Raw genomic sequence first — 18366 nt, 5'->3', positions numbered from 1 at the left:
GGGGAGGGGAAGGGAAGGGAAGGGAAGGGAAGGGAAGGGAAGGGAAGGGAAGGGAAAGGAAAGGAAGTTAAAAAATATAGTTAAATATAGTTAAAGAAACAAAGGAATGAAAATGGCACCCTAGAAAACACCTATTTAACACAAAAAAAGTAGTGGAAAAGTGGAGGAATAAAAAAGACATAAGTCACAGAAAACCAGTGGCAAAATGGCAGTTGTAAAGCCCACCTTATCAGTAATTACATTAAATATAAATGGTCAAACACTCTAATCAAAAAGGCAGAGACTGTAGAAATTATTTTCAAAACATGATCCAACTGCATGCTGTTTACAAGAGACACACTTTAGATTCAAATAGATTAAAAATAAAAGGATGGAAAAGATATATCATACCAAGAGTAACCAAAAGAGAGCTGGAGTGGCTACACTAGTATCAGACAAAATTAACACAGAAATTGTGACTAGAGACAAAGGACCTTTTCAGGGCTATCTATAAAGAATATATAACAATTATAAACTTATATACACTTATCAACAGGGTCCTAAAATACATGAAGCAAGAACTTACAGAAATGAAGAGAGAGACAGACAATTCAATAATAGAGACTTCAGTCCCCCTTTAAAATAACAGGACAGACAGAAGATTAACAAGGAAATAGAAGACTTAAACAGCACCATAAACCAACCAGACCTAATAGACTTCTATGGAACACTGTACTTAACAGTAACAGAACACACATTCTTCTTAAGCACACATAAAACATTCTCCAGGACAGACTGTATATTAAGCCACTGTATAAGTCTCAGTAAGTTTAAAAGGATTGAAATCATACAAAATATATTCTCCATTCTGCAATTATAGAGGCAGTAAAAAAGAAAAACTTTAAGAAAAAAAGTATATTCTCTAAACATACTGGAATAAAATTGGAAATTATTAACAAGGAAATCTGGGAAAGTCACAAATAGGTAGAAATTAACACATTCCTAAATAACTAATGGGTCAAAAGAAAAATCACTTAGGAAATTAGAAAATATTTTGAGCCAGGTGTGGTGGTGCACACCTGTAATCCCAGCACTTTGGGAACCAAGCGGGTGGGCTGCTTGAGCTCAGATGTTCGAGACCAGCCTGGGCAACATGGTGAAACCCCATCTCCACTAAAAATACAAAAATTAGTGGGTGTAGTGGCACACATCTGTAGTTGCAGCTACTTAGGAGGCTGAGGTGGGAGGATGGCTTGCACCCAGGAGGCAGAGGTTGCAGTGAGCTAAGATCATGCCACTTCACTCTACTCCAGCCTGGGTGACAGAACCAAATGCCGTCTCAAAAAATAAGAAGAAAAAGAAAGGAAAACATATAGCCGTCTCAAAAAAAAAAGAAGGAAAACATAATGTATCAAAATTTATTGGTTCAAGCAAAAACTTATACATAGAACTGTTCATAACAGCTCTATTCACAATAGCCAAATGATGGAAATAATTTAAATGTCCATCAACTGGTAAGTGGATAAACAAATGTGGTATATCCATACAATGGAATAATTCATCCATAAAAAGAAATGAAGTATTGACACAGACGACATTTATGATCCTTGAAAACATTATGCTAACTGAAAGAACCCAGAAACAAAAGCCCACATATTTCATAATTTCATTTATATGCAGATACCAGAATAGGCAAATCCAGAGACAGAGAGCAGATTGGTAGTTATCAGGGGCTGTAATGAGAGGGGAATGGGGTGTGAGTGCTAAATGCCAATGGGGATTCCATTTGGGGTGATCGAAAAGTTATAGAATTAAAGAGTGGTGATGGGTTGTACAGCATGGCGAATGTACTTTGTGCCACTGAATTGTACACTTTAAAATGGTTTAAATGGTAAATATATGTTAAGTGTATTCTATTACAATGAAAAAACATTGAAAAACAGTATTTGCATGAAAGAAAATAATGTTAAGAAAACCCTAGAAGTTAAATATTTTACACAGACACTCAGAATCTAAATGAGAAAACCATGATTTCTGAAGAATAGCATAAATATAAAAACTGCCAATACGTAATTATGTTCCATACCTGTATGTGAGGCCAAGAGGCCTCAAGCGTGGGTTCATCCTCTTCTGGATCAAAATCTGGATTATCACTTGGAGGAAGTGTACGGAAGATGTTAGCACTGATCTGTAAAGAAAAAATAATTTTATGTTCTTTGTTGTATGTGTAACTGAATTCGACAATTCAAAATGAAATATTTTAAAGATCACTTTAAGAAAAAAGTTATAGCTGTAAGCTTAGTTCAAAATCTATAAACCTCTCCAAGATACAAAGAAGGCAGGTGTTTGTTTCTCTCTTTTCTCTATCCAATAACTCTGACTTCCTCAGACCTAAGCTCCTGAAGATTACAGATAGCCTCTGGATTAATCTTCTTTAAATTATCAATTGTTCTTTCCGAATTTTACTCAAAAAGAAAGAGGGGGCCAGGCGAAGTGGTTCACACCTGTAATCTCAGCACTCTGGGAGGCCGAGGGGGCAGACTGTCTGAGGTTAGGAGTTCAAGACTAGCCTGGGCAACATGGTGAAACCCCATCTCTACAAAAACATAGAAATTAGCCAGGCGTCGTGGTGCATACTTGTGGTCCCAACTACTGGGGAGACTGAGGCAGGAGAAGTGCTTGAGCCCAGAAGGCGGAGGTTGCAGTGAGCCAAGATCATACCACTGCACTCCAGCCTGGGTGACAGAGCCAGACCCTGTCTCCAAAAAAAAAAAAGAAAGACAGAAGGGAAAAGGAGAATATGGAGGAAGGGAGTAAAGGGAATTTGAGGGAAAAAGTTACTAATTCTACTTATCTTTAATTTGATTCATTTAATCTTTCTACAATTCCTCCCATATTCCAACCTGGCCATATTCTATACTTGCCTTATAACTCAGACTTTGGTAAAATATCTCCATTCTTATACATACATACCACACTAAGGGAGAGGTGGGCGAGGGTAGAATGCCTTCACTATTATTATAAATGTGTTTATAATACTTCTTGATGATTTAATTTACTGTATTTCATCTACTTTGAGACTTTTAAAAAACATATTAACCACCTTGAAATCAGGATGTTCTTCATTTTAGATCCAGTGAAATACAGTATTTATAATTTCATGCTTTGCATTATCTTAGTACTAAGGTAATATATATCCTTTTTCTCTAGCAAAGGATAGATTGTGGTCTCAGTCTACAATTTTTTAAAGAATAATGAACAGACTGATAGACCAAGTAGTTTAATAAATATTTAAGGCCCAACTACTAAGAGGCTGATCATTTTGAGATCAACTACTCCAGAGGTAGAGGATAAGACATGGAATTGCAAGCAAATTTCCAACTATTCTTATGAAGTGGCATCTTTGGTACACAAATTACTGCTAATAGTCAATTACTATAACCATAAGACTTAATAAGAATAACCGAAAATTTCATCAGCCAGAACTCAAAGCCAGTACTTGAGGGCAAAGCCAATAAACAGTTTGATGGACATCAATTTCACAAAGAGTAGCAGCAAGCCATCGATAAAATTTGAAAACAAATATATCTCACAAGAGCACAGAATTTGTCCTTGAGATCACACTTATTATTGTCAGTAGTAAAAGAAAAAGTTAACCTTGTAGCTACTAATAAAATTAACTGTATATAATATTCAGAAGAGCTTCAAGAGTCTAAATGGGTAAGATGACTCAAGTATTACTTAGATATTAAATTAAGTACTCATAAATTTTTAAGAAACCAACAATATATACCTACTATGTGCATACAGAAATCAAAATAAATTTAAGAAAGCAACAACAAACACACATCTTTTTACTTGGGCAAAGAAATTAAATCCCACAATTTATTAGTATATAGCAAATTTGACTCAAATATTTGAGACTTGCAATATCTGTCAACAATTTTAGAGATTAATTCCTGACTCTAAAAATTATTGAATATAAGCCATTTGAAATCAGTAACAGTAGGAAATACTGCTTTTTCTCCCTGAACTTTTTAAATGATTAAAAAACAAAAAAAAAATTGAAGAAGTCCATCAGTAATTAATATTTATGTTCTCAAACTATCACTTCCTTTTATTGTCTGTGGGAGTTTAAGCCAATTTCATTTTGATTAATGTTCTCTCTATAGCTAATCTTTAAATTTTTTTGAGGCTGGACATGGTGGCCCATGCATGTAAACCCAGCACTCTGGGAGGCCGAGACAGGAGGACTGCTTGAGGTCAGGAGTTTGAGACCAGCCTGGGCAATAAACAAGGCTCCACCTCTAAAAAAAAAAGAAAATGAAAAAATTAATTGGGCATGGTGGTGCATGCTTGTAGTTCTACCTACTCAGGAGGCTTAGGCAGGAGGATAGCTTGTGCCCAGGAAGCCAAGGCTGCGGTGAGCTATGATTACGCCACTGCACTCCAGCCTGGGAAAAGAGACAGACTCTCTTTTTTTTTTTTCCTTTTTTTTTGAGACAGGGTCTCATTCTGTCGCCCAGCCTGGAGTGCAGTGGCACAATCTTGGCTCACTGCAATCTCCGCCTCCCAGGTTCTTCAAGCAATTCTCTGGCCTCAGCCTCCCCAGCAGTTGGGATTACAGGCACCCACCACCACACCTGGCTAATTTTTGTATTTTTAGCAGAGATGGGGTTTCACCATGTTGGCCAGGCTGTTCTTAAACTCCTGACCTCAGGTGATCCACCCACCTTGGCCTCCCAAAGTGCTGGGGTTACAGGCGTGAGCCACTGTGCCCAGCCAACTCTGTCTCAAAAAAAAAAAAAAAAAAATTGAAGGCTTTTATGCTCTTTAAAGAAAAAAAAAAAAAACTCAACAATAGAAATTTCCTAATTCCTTTTGAGAGGTCTTCTACTACAGGATGATGAAAGAAAACCCAACTACTATATTAGGGCCAAACTTATCTTTCCTACTACACATTTGGTTCTTCCCCAAGAACATGTATTAGGCAAGGGGAAAGAAATGAAGGCAACTGTAGGTTATATTTATATTTGCTTTTAGCTTCAATACCCTGATATAAGTTTAAATTGTATACTCAGCGACAATCTAACTAGTCCAACTGGATTTATTTATTTATTTATTTTGAGGCAAGGTGTTGCTCTGTCAAACCAGGCTGAAATGCCGTGGTGATCATGGCTCACTTCAGTCTTGAACTCCTGGGCTCAAGCGATCCTCTCACCTCAGCCTCCTGAGTAGCTGGGCCTAAAGGCTCATGCCACCATGCCTGGCTAATTTTTTTATTTTTATTTTTAGTACTTTTTGTAGAGATGGGTCCTTGCTCTGCTGCCCAGGCTGGTCTTGAACTCTTGGCCTCAAGTGTTTCTCCCACCTCAGCCTCCCAAAGTGCTGGGTTTACAAGCATAAGCGAGCCACTGCACTGGACTAAATGTTTATATTTTGTTAGTATACAACAAAATACAAAAAAAAAAAAAAATTCACAAATACTAAACAAAATCCTACTGTTTGATAGAAAATAAGGTTGAATTACTAATAAACAGCAAGAATCCTAAACAATCTTACTTCAATAAAGTTGGCTGTAGTTTTTTTTCACATCAGATATTCCATTTATTTATATTAACTTCTTAAAGATCCTGACTTTAAGTGTTATACCTGACTCCCTTACCCACTACTTAAATGTGGAGATCCCTAGTCTTTCATCGGTCTTCCCTTTCCCCTTTAAAAGTTCTCAGTAATGGCTGGGTATGGTGGCTCATGCCTATAACCCCAGCATTTTCAGAGGCCGAGGCGGGTGAATCACAATGTCAGGAGTTCAAGACCAGCCTGGCCAAGATGGTGAAACCCCATCTCTACTGAAAATACAAAAATTGGCCGGGCGTGGTGGTGGTGGGCACTTGTAATCCCAGCTACTCAGGAGGCTGAGGCAGAGAACTGCTTGAACCTGGGAGGCAGAGGTTGCAGTGAGCTGAGACTGCACCACTGCATTCCAGCCTGGGCTACAGCGTGAGACTCTGTCTCAAAAAAATAAATAAATAAATAAATAAATAAATAAATAAATAAATAAATAAATAAATAAAAAAGTTCTCAGTAACTATTCACCTCCATGACATTAATTACCTATCGATCTGTATAATCCCAGGCCTAAATCCTTCTGTTAAGCTCTAGATCTGGACTATCCAATATGGGAGCCACCAGCCACTGTGACTCTCTCAATTCACAAACTTGTATATGCAATGATGGTATCATTGGAATGGATGGGATAATCTTTCAAATGAACTATTTTTTAAAATTTGGGGGATGTATTGTACATTTATTTAAAATCAGTCTTATTAATCCATTATTATACCTCAGATCTTAAATTTACATACATCTGAGGAACATAAGTCTAGAGGCTTACCATTTTTACTATATCAGAATACGCTGATTCAACAATTACACCACGATTAGTTGAAACATACTCAACCAGTTCATTCAGTGTTGCTCTTTTAATTTCTTTGCTCTTCAAGTCTGAAACAGAGTCCATGAAATCAAACAGTATACAACACTGCTGCAACTTCTGACAGAAAAGATCTTGTTGTTCATTTGAAGTGGCATCTATAAATAAAAATAAAGAAAAACTTAGAAATAACCTACTCAGAAGTTACTTTTATATATTTATTAATTTTGTAGAAGCTATTCACATATGTAAAACTTCTTCCAAAAATCTAGTGAGAAATGTGCCCATCTAACCCCATCATTCAGGGATTCATACTGGACTCTTCTCTCTCTCTCATTACTCACAATCAATCATTTAAAAAATTGTTTTAAAGAAATGTGGTCTTGCTACGTTGCCCAAGATAGACTCAAACTCCTGGGCTCATGTGATCCTTCTGCCTCAGCCTCCAGAGTAGTGGAGATTATGTGCCACCATGCCCAACTAATCATTAAATGTTATTGATTCAACATCTTTAACATATTTGAAATCTATCCTTGTCACTCCCATTGCCATTTCAGACTCTCACCATGCCTCACCTGGACTACAGCAATGATATTCTAATTGCTTCTCTTATCTGGTCCCATAATCATTACCACTCCTGACATACCCTCCAAACAACTTCAAAATCTAGCTAAAATGAGAGTCGGTGTGCTCAAGTTCCATGTTTTTCAATGATACTCTAATAATTAAATAATAAAGTTCAAACTCCTCTGGACTGTATACAAAGTGCATCTGTCTACTGTCAAGAGTCATCTCTTAACCTTTCCAACATGCCTTTTCATTTTCGTTAAACCATACTCTCTGCAGTTCCCTGAAGGTTACACAATGTTTCCTCTGTCTGGAATGCCTTTCTTCCCACATTCCCACCCCAGGAACACTACCTACTTATAAAGTTTCAGTATAAGTCCCTTTTTTTTTTTTTTTAATTTTTATTTTTTTGAAACAAAGTCTTGCTCTGTCGCCCAGGCTGGAGTAGTTTTCAGAAGCTTTCCTTATGGTACTGAAGCTAAATTGGTTGGTTTATCCACTTTTACCCAAATATGTTTTAGGTGCATATGTCTACTATAGTATTTACTGTGCTTTACAGCAATTATATTTTACATATTCAGCACCCTTCAACTAAAAGCAGGAACCAACAGCCAGGCACAGTGGCTCACACCTATGTAATCCCAGAACTTTGGGAGGCCAAGGCAGACAGATCACTTGAGATCAGGAGTTCGAGACCAGCCTTGCCAACATGGCAAAACCCTGTCTCTACTAAAAATACAAAAATTATCAGGGCATGGTGGCGCGTGCCTGTAATCCCAGCTACTCCGGAGGCTGAGGTAAGAGAATCATTTGAACCCGGGAGGCTGGGGTTGCAGTGAGCCGAGATCGCACCACTCTGCCTTCCAGTCTGCGCAACAGAGACGACGTCTCAATCAATCAATGCAGAAACCAAGTTTTATTTATCTAATTATTTCTGTCTTTCTATCTCTCTACTTCTCTTTCTCTTTCTAGTATCTAATACAATGCCTGGCATATAATAGGTACTCAAAAAATGGGCGGGTGTGGTGGCTCATGCCTGTAATCCCAGCACTTTGGAAGGCTGAGGCAGGCGGATGACTTGAGGTCAGGAGTTCAAGACCAGCCTGGGCAAATCGTGAAACCCCATCTCTACTAAAAATACAAAAATTGGCCGAATGTGGTGGCAGACACCTGTAATCCCAACTACTGGGAAGGCAGAGGCAGGACAATCACTGGAACGTGGGAGGTGGGGGTTGCAGTGAGCCGAAATAGTGCCATTGCACTCCAGCCTGAGCCACAGAGTGAGACTCAAGTCTCAATTTTAAAAAGCTTGTTTTATATTCTACTTATTACAAAAATACGGACACATCGTATCGATTTGATTCTAACAAATGTTAAATCCTTTTGTTTCTAAGCTTCAAAACCATAAAACTTCAATTCTGAACTTCCATATCTATAAACAAGGACTTCAATTAGCTCAATCACTTAAGATTATTGAACTTCTGAGAGTAAAATTTAAAAATCATATTCAACTCTGATATTTAGCTCATAATATACAAAACTATTCTTCCATTCAAAACCAGTACATACTTTATATAAAGATACAGGCAGAAATCTTCGTAAAGATGATAACCTAATCAAGAATGTCTATGCTTTGTAATTAACTCCAGGGCAGGAAGCTAGTAAAATTACCTTTCAATTATATTCAAGTTGCTGTCCTTAAAAAAGCTGATTTAGATAAGGTACTGCTGAACCGTAGTAGGTCAGGTATTCTAAGCATGTTCATACAAAGTCACAAGACATAAGGCACATTCTTTTCATTGGTCAATTATTATTAAATAATTTACAATAAAACAAATGTGGATATATTATAAACAACAGCAAAAGTCACATGATTTTTGAAGTAAAAATATGAAGACTTGAATTTGCTGCAGTTCATCTGTGGCTATGCCAGTAAAATAAGATAGCTCCACACTTACAAAGAACTTATATTAACACTTCCTATTCCAAAATCAATAATGACTCTCTGCTTTATGAAGTCTAAAGTCTATAATCCTAAGATTGGCATTCAGAGTCCACGTAATATTGACATATATGACATTTTTCACTACCAATTTGGTAACGTTTTTGATTCAGGGTCACTTTTTTTTTTTTTTGAGACAGTCTCACTGTGTTGTCCAGGCTAGAGTGTGGTGGTGTGATCTCGGCTCACTGCAACCCCCGCCTCCTCCCAGGTTCACGTAATTCTCCTGCCTCAGCCTCCCAAGTAGCTGGGATTACAGGCCTGCACCACCATGCCCAGCTAATTTTTGTATTTTTTTTAGTAGAGATGAAGTTTCACCATGTTGGCCAGCCTGGTCTCAAACTCCTGACCTCAAATGATCTGTCTGCCTCGGCCTCCCAAAGTGCTGGGATTACAGGTGTGAGCCACCACATCCTGATTCAGGATCACCTTTTATGAAACTGTTCTTAAGTGGGAATATTTTGATTTTTGATTAAAAAATATTTGATTTAAAAAAATTAAATTTGCACTATTTTTAATACTAAGTAATATGTCAAACAGTTGTCTTTATCCCAGAATTAAAATTCATTCTATTGGGGGTGAAAATGAAGCACGAGCCAATATACATGCTACATATAACCAGCAGTCTTATGTTTACTACCTTTTTTTATCCCAAAATGGCCATTAGTCATTCTAAGCAGAATCTGCTTCTTCTCTGTAAAATCAGTTGTTTCTTGAACGGCCCTTTTCTTAAATCTTCTGGGGCTTTTTACCCTTAAAGTCAAAATAGTTATGTGCATTTAATTTCCATTAATAAATGATGTCTCCTAATAATTTATTTCAACTAACAAAAAGATGTCTGCTTGATATTAGTACTTAGTTTGAAAACTAGAGATGGACACCTCTGCTTATGTATGTACTACACACTATGAGATACATGTTGACTATGTGGGCTATAAGAAACCTTCTCGATCCATAGTGTACAGGAAATCCCCATAGTTTTCTCAGTTATTCAGTAGTACCTTTATAGTTATCTATTTTCAAAGATATCTATATCCTTAATATATGGCTTTATTTTATAATATATATCTTTATAAGTAATATAAATTCCATAATGATGACTTGGTGAAATAGTTGCCATACCTTGAGAGGCTGCATTCTAACAGAGTTTTAAGATATATTTTAACTCTTTTTCCCTAACGCTAATAGTAATACAAACTCACACAAGATCCCACTTCAATTATGTGAATACTTCATATAGCCAGTCCTCTTCTCTCCTTCCTCCCACTACCTGTTTGTTCAAAGTCTTTTCCCTACCTGAAATACTTCACTAGATTTCCTCCCCTATCTTTCCATATCCTATTTGCCCTTTAAGAACAAACTTAAATCTCATATTCTCCACAAAATTTCCCTTAGGTAGGTCAGGATATAATGATCTCTCCCACCTCTCATGATCTATAGTGTTCACAACCTCAATTACGTATTTGAGTACCCATTATCTTTAGGCCTATATTCAACAGATGTTTCTTTCATCAACCACCAAAAGATTTCAGGCTCCTCAAGGGGAAGGATTATTCACTGAGCAGGGTTTCCTTTTTATTTCTTTTTTATCTAGGATAGGGTATATAAGGAGTTAATAAATACTTACTTGATGCTTCAAAAAACTCTCTGAATTTAAAGAATAAAGATACTGCACTGAAAAACAGTCTACTGAACAAGGAGAAGTTCAAAATTGGTGCTGGCTATTAACAGTGACATAAATAATGAATTACTACAACATGCCTATGTTTAAGAATTAATAATGCCGCGTGCGGTCGTGCCTGTAATCCCAGCACTTTGGGAGGCCTAGGAGGGCGGATCACAAGGTCAGAAGATCAAGACCATCCTGGCTAACATGGTGAAACCCCGTCTCTACTAAAAATACAAAAAATTAGCCAAGCATGGTGGTAGGTGCCTGTAATCCCAGCTACTCGGGAGGCTGAGGCAGGAGAATGGCATGAACCTGGGACGCAGAGCTTGCAGTGAGCCAAGACTGCACCACTGCACTCCAGCCTGGGTAACAAAGCGAGACTATGTTTCAAAAAAAAAAAAAAAAGAATCATAATGACCATTTTTATGAACAATCTACCTTGATGGTAGAATTAAATGGATTGAGATAACAATCATGAAGATGAGTGCATATATTTCAAGGTGAAATACAAATGGAAAGTCTGTTTTTCTAACACTACAGGCTAAGTAGCCTGTGGCCAGCACAAAAAAAAGACACAAAATGACTTTCAGGATTGGAAAATACAGTCATGCACCTCATAACAAAGTTTTGTCAACAACAGACTGCGTATATAATGGTGGTCCCATATAAACCGTATTTTTACTGTACTTTTTCTTGTTTAGATATACATATACTTACTTTTCAAATTGCCTACAGTATTCAGAACAGTAACATGCTGTGCAGGTTTGTACACAGCCTAGATGTGTAGTAAGCTATACCATTTAAGTTTGTGGAAGTATACTCTATGATGTTTGCACAATGACAAAACTGTCTAATAATGAATTTCTCAGTACATAGCCCCATCGTTAAGCACAATCATATTAGGTTCAAGAACATGTTACCCTTTTTTTTTGAGATGGAGTCTCGTTCTGTCACCCAGGTTGGAGTGCAGTGGTACAATCTCTGCTCACTGCAACCTCCGCCTCCCAGGTTCAAGAGATTCTCCTGCCTCAGCCTCCCAAGTAGCTGGGATTACAGGTGCTCACCACCACGCCCGGCTAATTTTGTATTTTTAGTAGAGATGGCATTTCACCATGTTGGTCAGGCTGGTCTCCATCTCCTGACCTCGTGATCCATCCGCCTTGGCCTCCCAAAGTGCTGGGATTACAGGGGAGAGCAACCATGCCCAGCCCCATGTTACACATTTTTTAAAAAAGACTTTTTCTGGGCACCTAACTCTTGGGTCTCCTCCTCCAGAAAGAAATTAATGTTTTTCATAGCTTATCCATTCAGTAATCCATTTCTTAGCCTAAAGATGCATTTAAATTTGTTTTTGTTTTTTCTCCCCCAGAACTATATCCCAGCATTACATAATGCTTGGGTGGGATAGGTCACATCTGAATTCTCCCAAACATCAGAAGTATTTAGAAGCAGTTAATGTTACAACTCCACTGGCACTGGGTTAAAACAGAAGTTTCCAATTCTTGATTATTTTTAGGTATTATGATATAGAAAGATCTTTTCCTACTAAACCCTTCCCATTAAGTACATAACGTCTATTGAGCAGTCTGCTGTGCTCCATATTAAAATACAGTACTACTGCTAACGTTAGTACTTCATTCCAAAGACAATTCTAAGTGTTTTATATGCACTAATTTCACTCTCACAACAATCCTTTGAAGCAAATTCTGAAAGAGATGATTTCCTGCCTTCAAAAGATTAGAAGCAAGCTGAGAAGGCAAGATACAGAACACAGAAAGTAATGCTATCAGGCAAAACGGAAAAGGTACTACCACAGTATATATTTACCACATATATACTGACTACTCTCCACACAATCTGGAATCAAAAAGAATTCAAGAGTGCTTACAAGATTAAATATAAACAGAAAAATTAAAAATGAAATCAGAGGGCCGGGAGCAGTGGCTCATGCCTGTAATCCCAGCACTTTGGGAGGCTGAGGTGGGCAGATCACGAGGTCAGGAGATCGAGACCATCCTGGCTAACACGGTGAAACCCCGTCTCTATTAAAAATACAAAAAATTAGCCGGGCGTGGTGGCGGGCGCCTGTAGTCCCAGCTACTCAGGAGGCTGAGGCAGGAGAATGGTGTAAACCCAGGAGGCAGAGCTTGCAGTGAGCCCAGATCCTGCCACTGCACTCCAGCCTGGGCAACAGAACAAGACTCCATCTCAAAAAAATTTAAAAAAATAAAATAAATTTAAAAAATGAAATCACAATTAATTAAATGCAAGAAAGCTTTACAAGATATTTGACTGCTATATTTAAGGGCTTTTGTTTTTACTAAGTTTCTTGGTAGCTAAGGTAAAACAGTTGTGAAGAGTAAGCCATACTGTAAATGGTTAAATGAGAGAAGAGAAGCTGTTGTTATGTACTGCTGGTTGGCCTACTTGTAGGTTCAAAACATGCAACATTTTTATATAGGTCAAAAACATTTTTATAGTAGTTATCCTGTAAGAAAAGATGGCAATCATGGTTTTCATTATTTAAAAAATTATGAAATATTTTGCATTTGTAGATGCTTAATATGTCCCAACTCTGGTACATTTGTGAAACAGTAACACTGAATTTTCTCATAAGAAAAAAGAGCAGAAAATATAAATAGGTTGAAAAAAAAATCAGCCTATCTTCTTGCTATATTTCATAAACATGAGTAACAATCTGTAAGAAAAAGAACACACAGGCCAGGCATGGTGGCTCACGCCTGTAATCCCAGCACTTTGGGAGCCTGAGACAGATGGATCACCTGAGGTCAGGAGTTTGAGACCAGCCTGGCCAACATGGTGAAACCCCACCTCTACTAAAAATACAAAATGTTAGCTGGGCGTGGTGGTGCACACCTGTAATCCCAGCTACTTGGGAGACTGAAGCAGGAGAATCGCTTGAACCCGGGAGGCAGAGGTTGCAGTGAGCTGAGATCACACCATTGCATTCGGGCTTAGGCAACGAGAGCAAAACTCCGTCTCAAAAAAAAAGAACACATAATAAATCTGTTAAATGTAAAAAGCACAGACAATATCTGCACTGGCCACTTTATTCTTCAGCTTCTCCGTTTTAAGAATTCTTGCAAATGAAGTCTGTCATAATGATGTTTCAGTCTGGCAATTGGGCTGATGTTGATTATCCATTTGCCATTCTCACTACAGATGATAACGTCCATTCTGATTCCTACGGTGACAGCTTGCTCACCTGGCATTCTCCCTGCAAGAGATGCTGGTATTTTCTATCAGAATTTCACTTAAAGGTTTAAAAATGAAAACATCTTTAGAAACAAACAAGTTCACAGGAAAAATTCACACCACCTTACAGCACTGCATCATCAGCAACTAGAGTTGTGGCTGACAAGGTAATTTTTGGATCATGCCCTGAGTACTACAACACAGTAGTTTGCTCAGTCACTCTGAATTTAATTATTATAAGAGGTCCAAGTTTTTGTTGGGACAATTTTAACCAGGTTTTCTTGAATTGATGACATATATCTGTTTCAAATGGATGCTGATTTCTTCCAAAATGTATAAATAAACGAGTAAATAAGGGATGCGTATTTAAGGTCCTAGTGACCTCTATTTAAATGAAGAGAATGTCCTACATGTAAACTTTAAAGTATACAGTTGATCTACATTATCCATGGGGACAAGTTCCTGGACTCCCCTGGATACCAAAATCTGAGGATGCTCAAGTCCCTCATGTAAAATGGTCTAGTATTTCCATCAACCTATGCATAGCCTCCTGTATACTTTAAATCATGTCTATATTACTTACACCTAACACAATGTAAATGCTATGTAAACAGTTGTTACACTATATTATTTAAGGAATAATGAGCTGAAAAAAGTCTGTACATATTCTGTATAGACTCTTCCTCCCTCCCCTGGAGTATTTTTGATCCAATGTTGGTTGAATCCACAGATGTGGAACCCACAGATATGGAGGGCCAACTGTATTTTGATATTCCCAAGTATTTACCAAGGAACAATTCAGACTACTATCTACTATCATGGTATATCATATTTAACCATTTCCAATGCCTTAAGTCTTTGTGTTGCCTCAAGGAAATTTGACTACGCACTTACTTAATATATGTAATAACCTGCAGCATCAATTTGTGGTCATCTCTTCAGCATCAGAGCTAAGGATTTATTAAAAGCATTCTCCCAAAAATAAAAAATAAAATTTAAAAACAGCATTCTTCTAGAAAATATCACTAAATCCGCAATATAAAGAGCTCTGCATGAATATTATGAAAGGTACAACAAACTGCACAATCTAGGAATTATCTTTTAAAAAAAACAGATATGCCTTGCTTTGCTAAACACATAATTAATTTAAATTTGGCTAAAAGATGTGTTTTTAAAGCACATTTTAAACTGTATTTCAATTTATTATGACTGCCACTTGATCTCACTAAAGATAATTCTCAACACTGTAAAAATCCCTGCATGGCCTCAAGCCAAGGGTGACTCAAGATAACTCTAGGGAAGCGCAGAATTTCATCTTTGGAGGATTATTAACATACCTTTTAAAACTCACAAAAGCCCCGCTAGGTTTTTCCTAAATTCTTACGTTTTTTCCAATACTCAACTTGAAAATATATCTGGCTCACTTTTTTTTTTTTTTTTTTTTTTTTGAGACTGAGTCTCAGCTCACTGCAACCTCTGCCTCCCGGGTTCAAGCGATTCTCCTGCCTCAGCCTCCCAAGTACCTGGGACTACAGGTGCCCACTACCACACTCAGCCAATTTTTGTATTTTTAGTAGAGATGAGGTTTCACCACCTTGGCCAGAGTGGTCTCAAACTCCTGACCTTGTGATTCGCCCACCTTGGCCTCCTAAAATGCTGGGAATACAGGCATGAGCCACTGAACCTGGCCCTGGCTCACACTTTTAAGAAATGCTGCTCTAGTATACTGTTTTTCAAAGTGTAGGTTGCACACCATTGGTGGGCAGTAAGATGAAGTTACTGGGTCACAACCAGAGTTTAAAAAAAAAATCAGAGTGTATTGCACATAAGGATATTATGTCATGGAAGTATGTAAGTTGTGAAGTAAAATGTATTTCTCACTATAGTTTACAGTCAAAAAGAGTTTGAAAACCATTGCTTTACAATATGTGAAGTACTTCAGGTTCCCACACTACACAGCATGCCCAAGATCATAAAGCAAATTTGTACTGAAGCTAGGACTTAAACCACCTAGAATGTAAAGTGAGAATACTGTTTTTGAAATATCAAATGTTCCTTTAAAAGCTGTATTCTAAATCATTACCGATTAGAGATTCACAGTACATATCAGTTAAAAATGGCAATTTTGTTTATTTTCTCTCCTTCCCTCTAAAATAAAAGTAGACCCCCTACCAAAAAAAAAAAAGATAAAAACCCACAATAACAGAGAACAGAAGAATAGGCCCTTAGGCAAGAGACTTCAACAAATTTCAGGGAAAACTCAAAGTAGGTGGAGAAGTGGTAACTGGCAAAACTAAGAGGAAGTCACGTCCCAGAATAAAAAGAAGGGGGAATACAGACAAGGGTCCTACAGAACTTCAGATTAGTTCAAGATTAAGAAATATCTAGTGAAACAGAGGAAAGGATTAAGACATGAACTAAAATGGGGGATTAAATAAAAGTCTGGACTTGCTGAAGAGTCTACCATCCCATTCCAAAAGACAGTCAAGCATTCATGCTTCAGGCAAGAAAATTAGAAGGTTCTTCCCTACAGAAACTGAATAGTGCCAGAGGAGGATTCCTACACTCCAGCATTTAACTAGTTCCCTAACCAATTACTCTAAACAAAACCAGATAATCAATAAACCCCAACCAACTCTTACAGTAATTTTTTGTTTATCCATACATATTAATGGAAAATAAAGGATCACCAGACATTCAAGGAAAAACCACAACATGACATAAAACCAAATAAGAGAAAAACATGATCCCAAAGGGATAATTCAGCACATCACTGAAAATTCAGATGCCCAGGAGAGAAGAATAAAAGCTTTCAGATTAAAAGAAAAAAGTCACCCACAAAGGAATCAGAGGTTAAATATCCATGGAATTTCTTATCAGCAAAAAGTCATGCCAGAAGGTAATGGGGTTATCCTATTAGAATTCTAATGCCAGTCTAGAACTCTATAACTAGTCAACTATCAATTAAGTACAGAGGTTCAGGAAGTGCATTTTTAGACATGTTCTCGATTAGGCTTTGGCTTAAGGAAATGTTATGGCTGTCTGATCTTCTATTCAGACCACTCAAACTTTCTCCAAATCAGCAATAAGGCTGTTCTGCTTTCCTATCATGCATGTGGTCACTGGAGTAGCACTTTTAATGTCCTTCAAGAGTTTTTCCTTTGCATTCACAACTTAGCTATTTGGTACAAGAGGCCTAGCTTTTGGCCAATCACAGCTTTCAACATGCCTTCCTCATTAAGCTTAATCATTTCTAGTTTCTGATTTAAAGTGAGGTGTGAGACTCTTCCTTTCACTTCAATACTTAGCAGCCATTGCAGAGGTAATTCATTGGGAATAGGGAGGCCCAAGGAGAGGAAGAGAGACCGGGAAATGGCTGGTTGGTGGAGCCGTCAGAACACAAACAACACCTACTGATTAAGTTTGACATCTTGTATGGGTATGGTTCATGATGCCGCAAAACAATTACAATAGTAACATTAAAGATCACTAATCGGAGACGACCATAACAGACAGAATAACGCAAAAGTTTGTAATATTGCGAGAATCTCCAAAACGTGACACAGACACGCAAAGTTAGCACATGCTATTGGAAAAATGGGACCAACAGACTTGCTCAGTGCAGGTTTGCCAAAAACCTTCCATTGTTTTAAAAAAAATAAAACCCACCATATCTGGGAAATGCAATAAAGTGAAGCACAATACAATGAGATGTACCTGTATGTATACTTCATATTTACATAAAATGAAAATATCAGAGAAATAATCTACATAGTTGAGTACATAGCCTGGCTTATTTCAATGACTCACTCAATATCAGCAAACTTTGTGAGAATTTTTTGAAGTAAATTAGAATCTTTAGGAAAATGCTGCAAAGAAGTTTTACATTATGTTCTTGAATGTCAATTTATGAAACCTACTTAGGAAGACTGTACAACTAAATTAAGAGGTCTTCAAGACAAGTTTGGGTGTTTTAACTCTGTGTAACATATATCTGACTACAGAAATGTCACGCAAAATGAAACCTCATTCTCAACCACACAGGGATGTTAGTATACCCTCAAAAGAGAGTAAGTAGCTTCCCAAGGAGCTTAGTGTTCATGATGAATTTTCAATGTCTGAGTCTATTCCTCTGCCTTACAAACTCAGCTGTTTTTAAAAATCATACATAACAAAATTCCCCAAGCTCATAAAACAGTAATAAATATCAATTTATTAATCCAGGATAAGAAACTATTCCCCATATACTGTATTAGAATATTCTGATTATGTGTTCCCATAGGAAACTTATAAAACAAGCCAAATCATAAGCATAATGATGCCTGGGGTATTCATTTTCTATTCTTAGTAACAAATTATCCCAAAACTCTGCGGCTTAAAACAATTAATGGGGGCCAGGCGTGGTGGCTCAAGCCTGTAATCCCAGCACTTTGGGAGGCCGAGACGGGCGGATCACGAGGTCAGGAGATCGAGACCATCCTGGCTAACCCGGTGAAA

The 18366-nt window shown here is 37.5% G+C and overlaps 1 protein-coding gene across 1 annotated transcript in view; it reads right to left on the bottom strand.

Annotated features, from left to right (window-relative positions):
* Positions 1 to 18366, bottom strand: part of PPP2R5A (protein phosphatase 2, regulatory subunit B', alpha) — a 74498-nt gene that overhangs the window by 28470 nt on the left and 27662 nt on the right. The window contains 2 exon segments of the mRNA XM_011938537.1: positions 2066 to 2167; positions 6377 to 6573. Of these exon segments, the coding sequence (XP_011793927.1) occupies positions 2066 to 2167; positions 6377 to 6573 (299 nt within the window).

This window comes from Colobus angolensis, unplaced genomic scaffold (genome assembly GCF_000951035.1).
Source record: "Colobus angolensis palliatus isolate OR3802 unplaced genomic scaffold, Cang.pa_1.0 Scaffold100, whole genome shotgun sequence".
NCBI lineage: Eukaryota > Metazoa > Chordata > Mammalia > Primates > Cercopithecidae > Colobus > Colobus angolensis.
The sequence above is the reverse complement of the archived record's forward strand: the minus strand, read 5'-3'. Positions and strand labels throughout refer to the sequence as shown.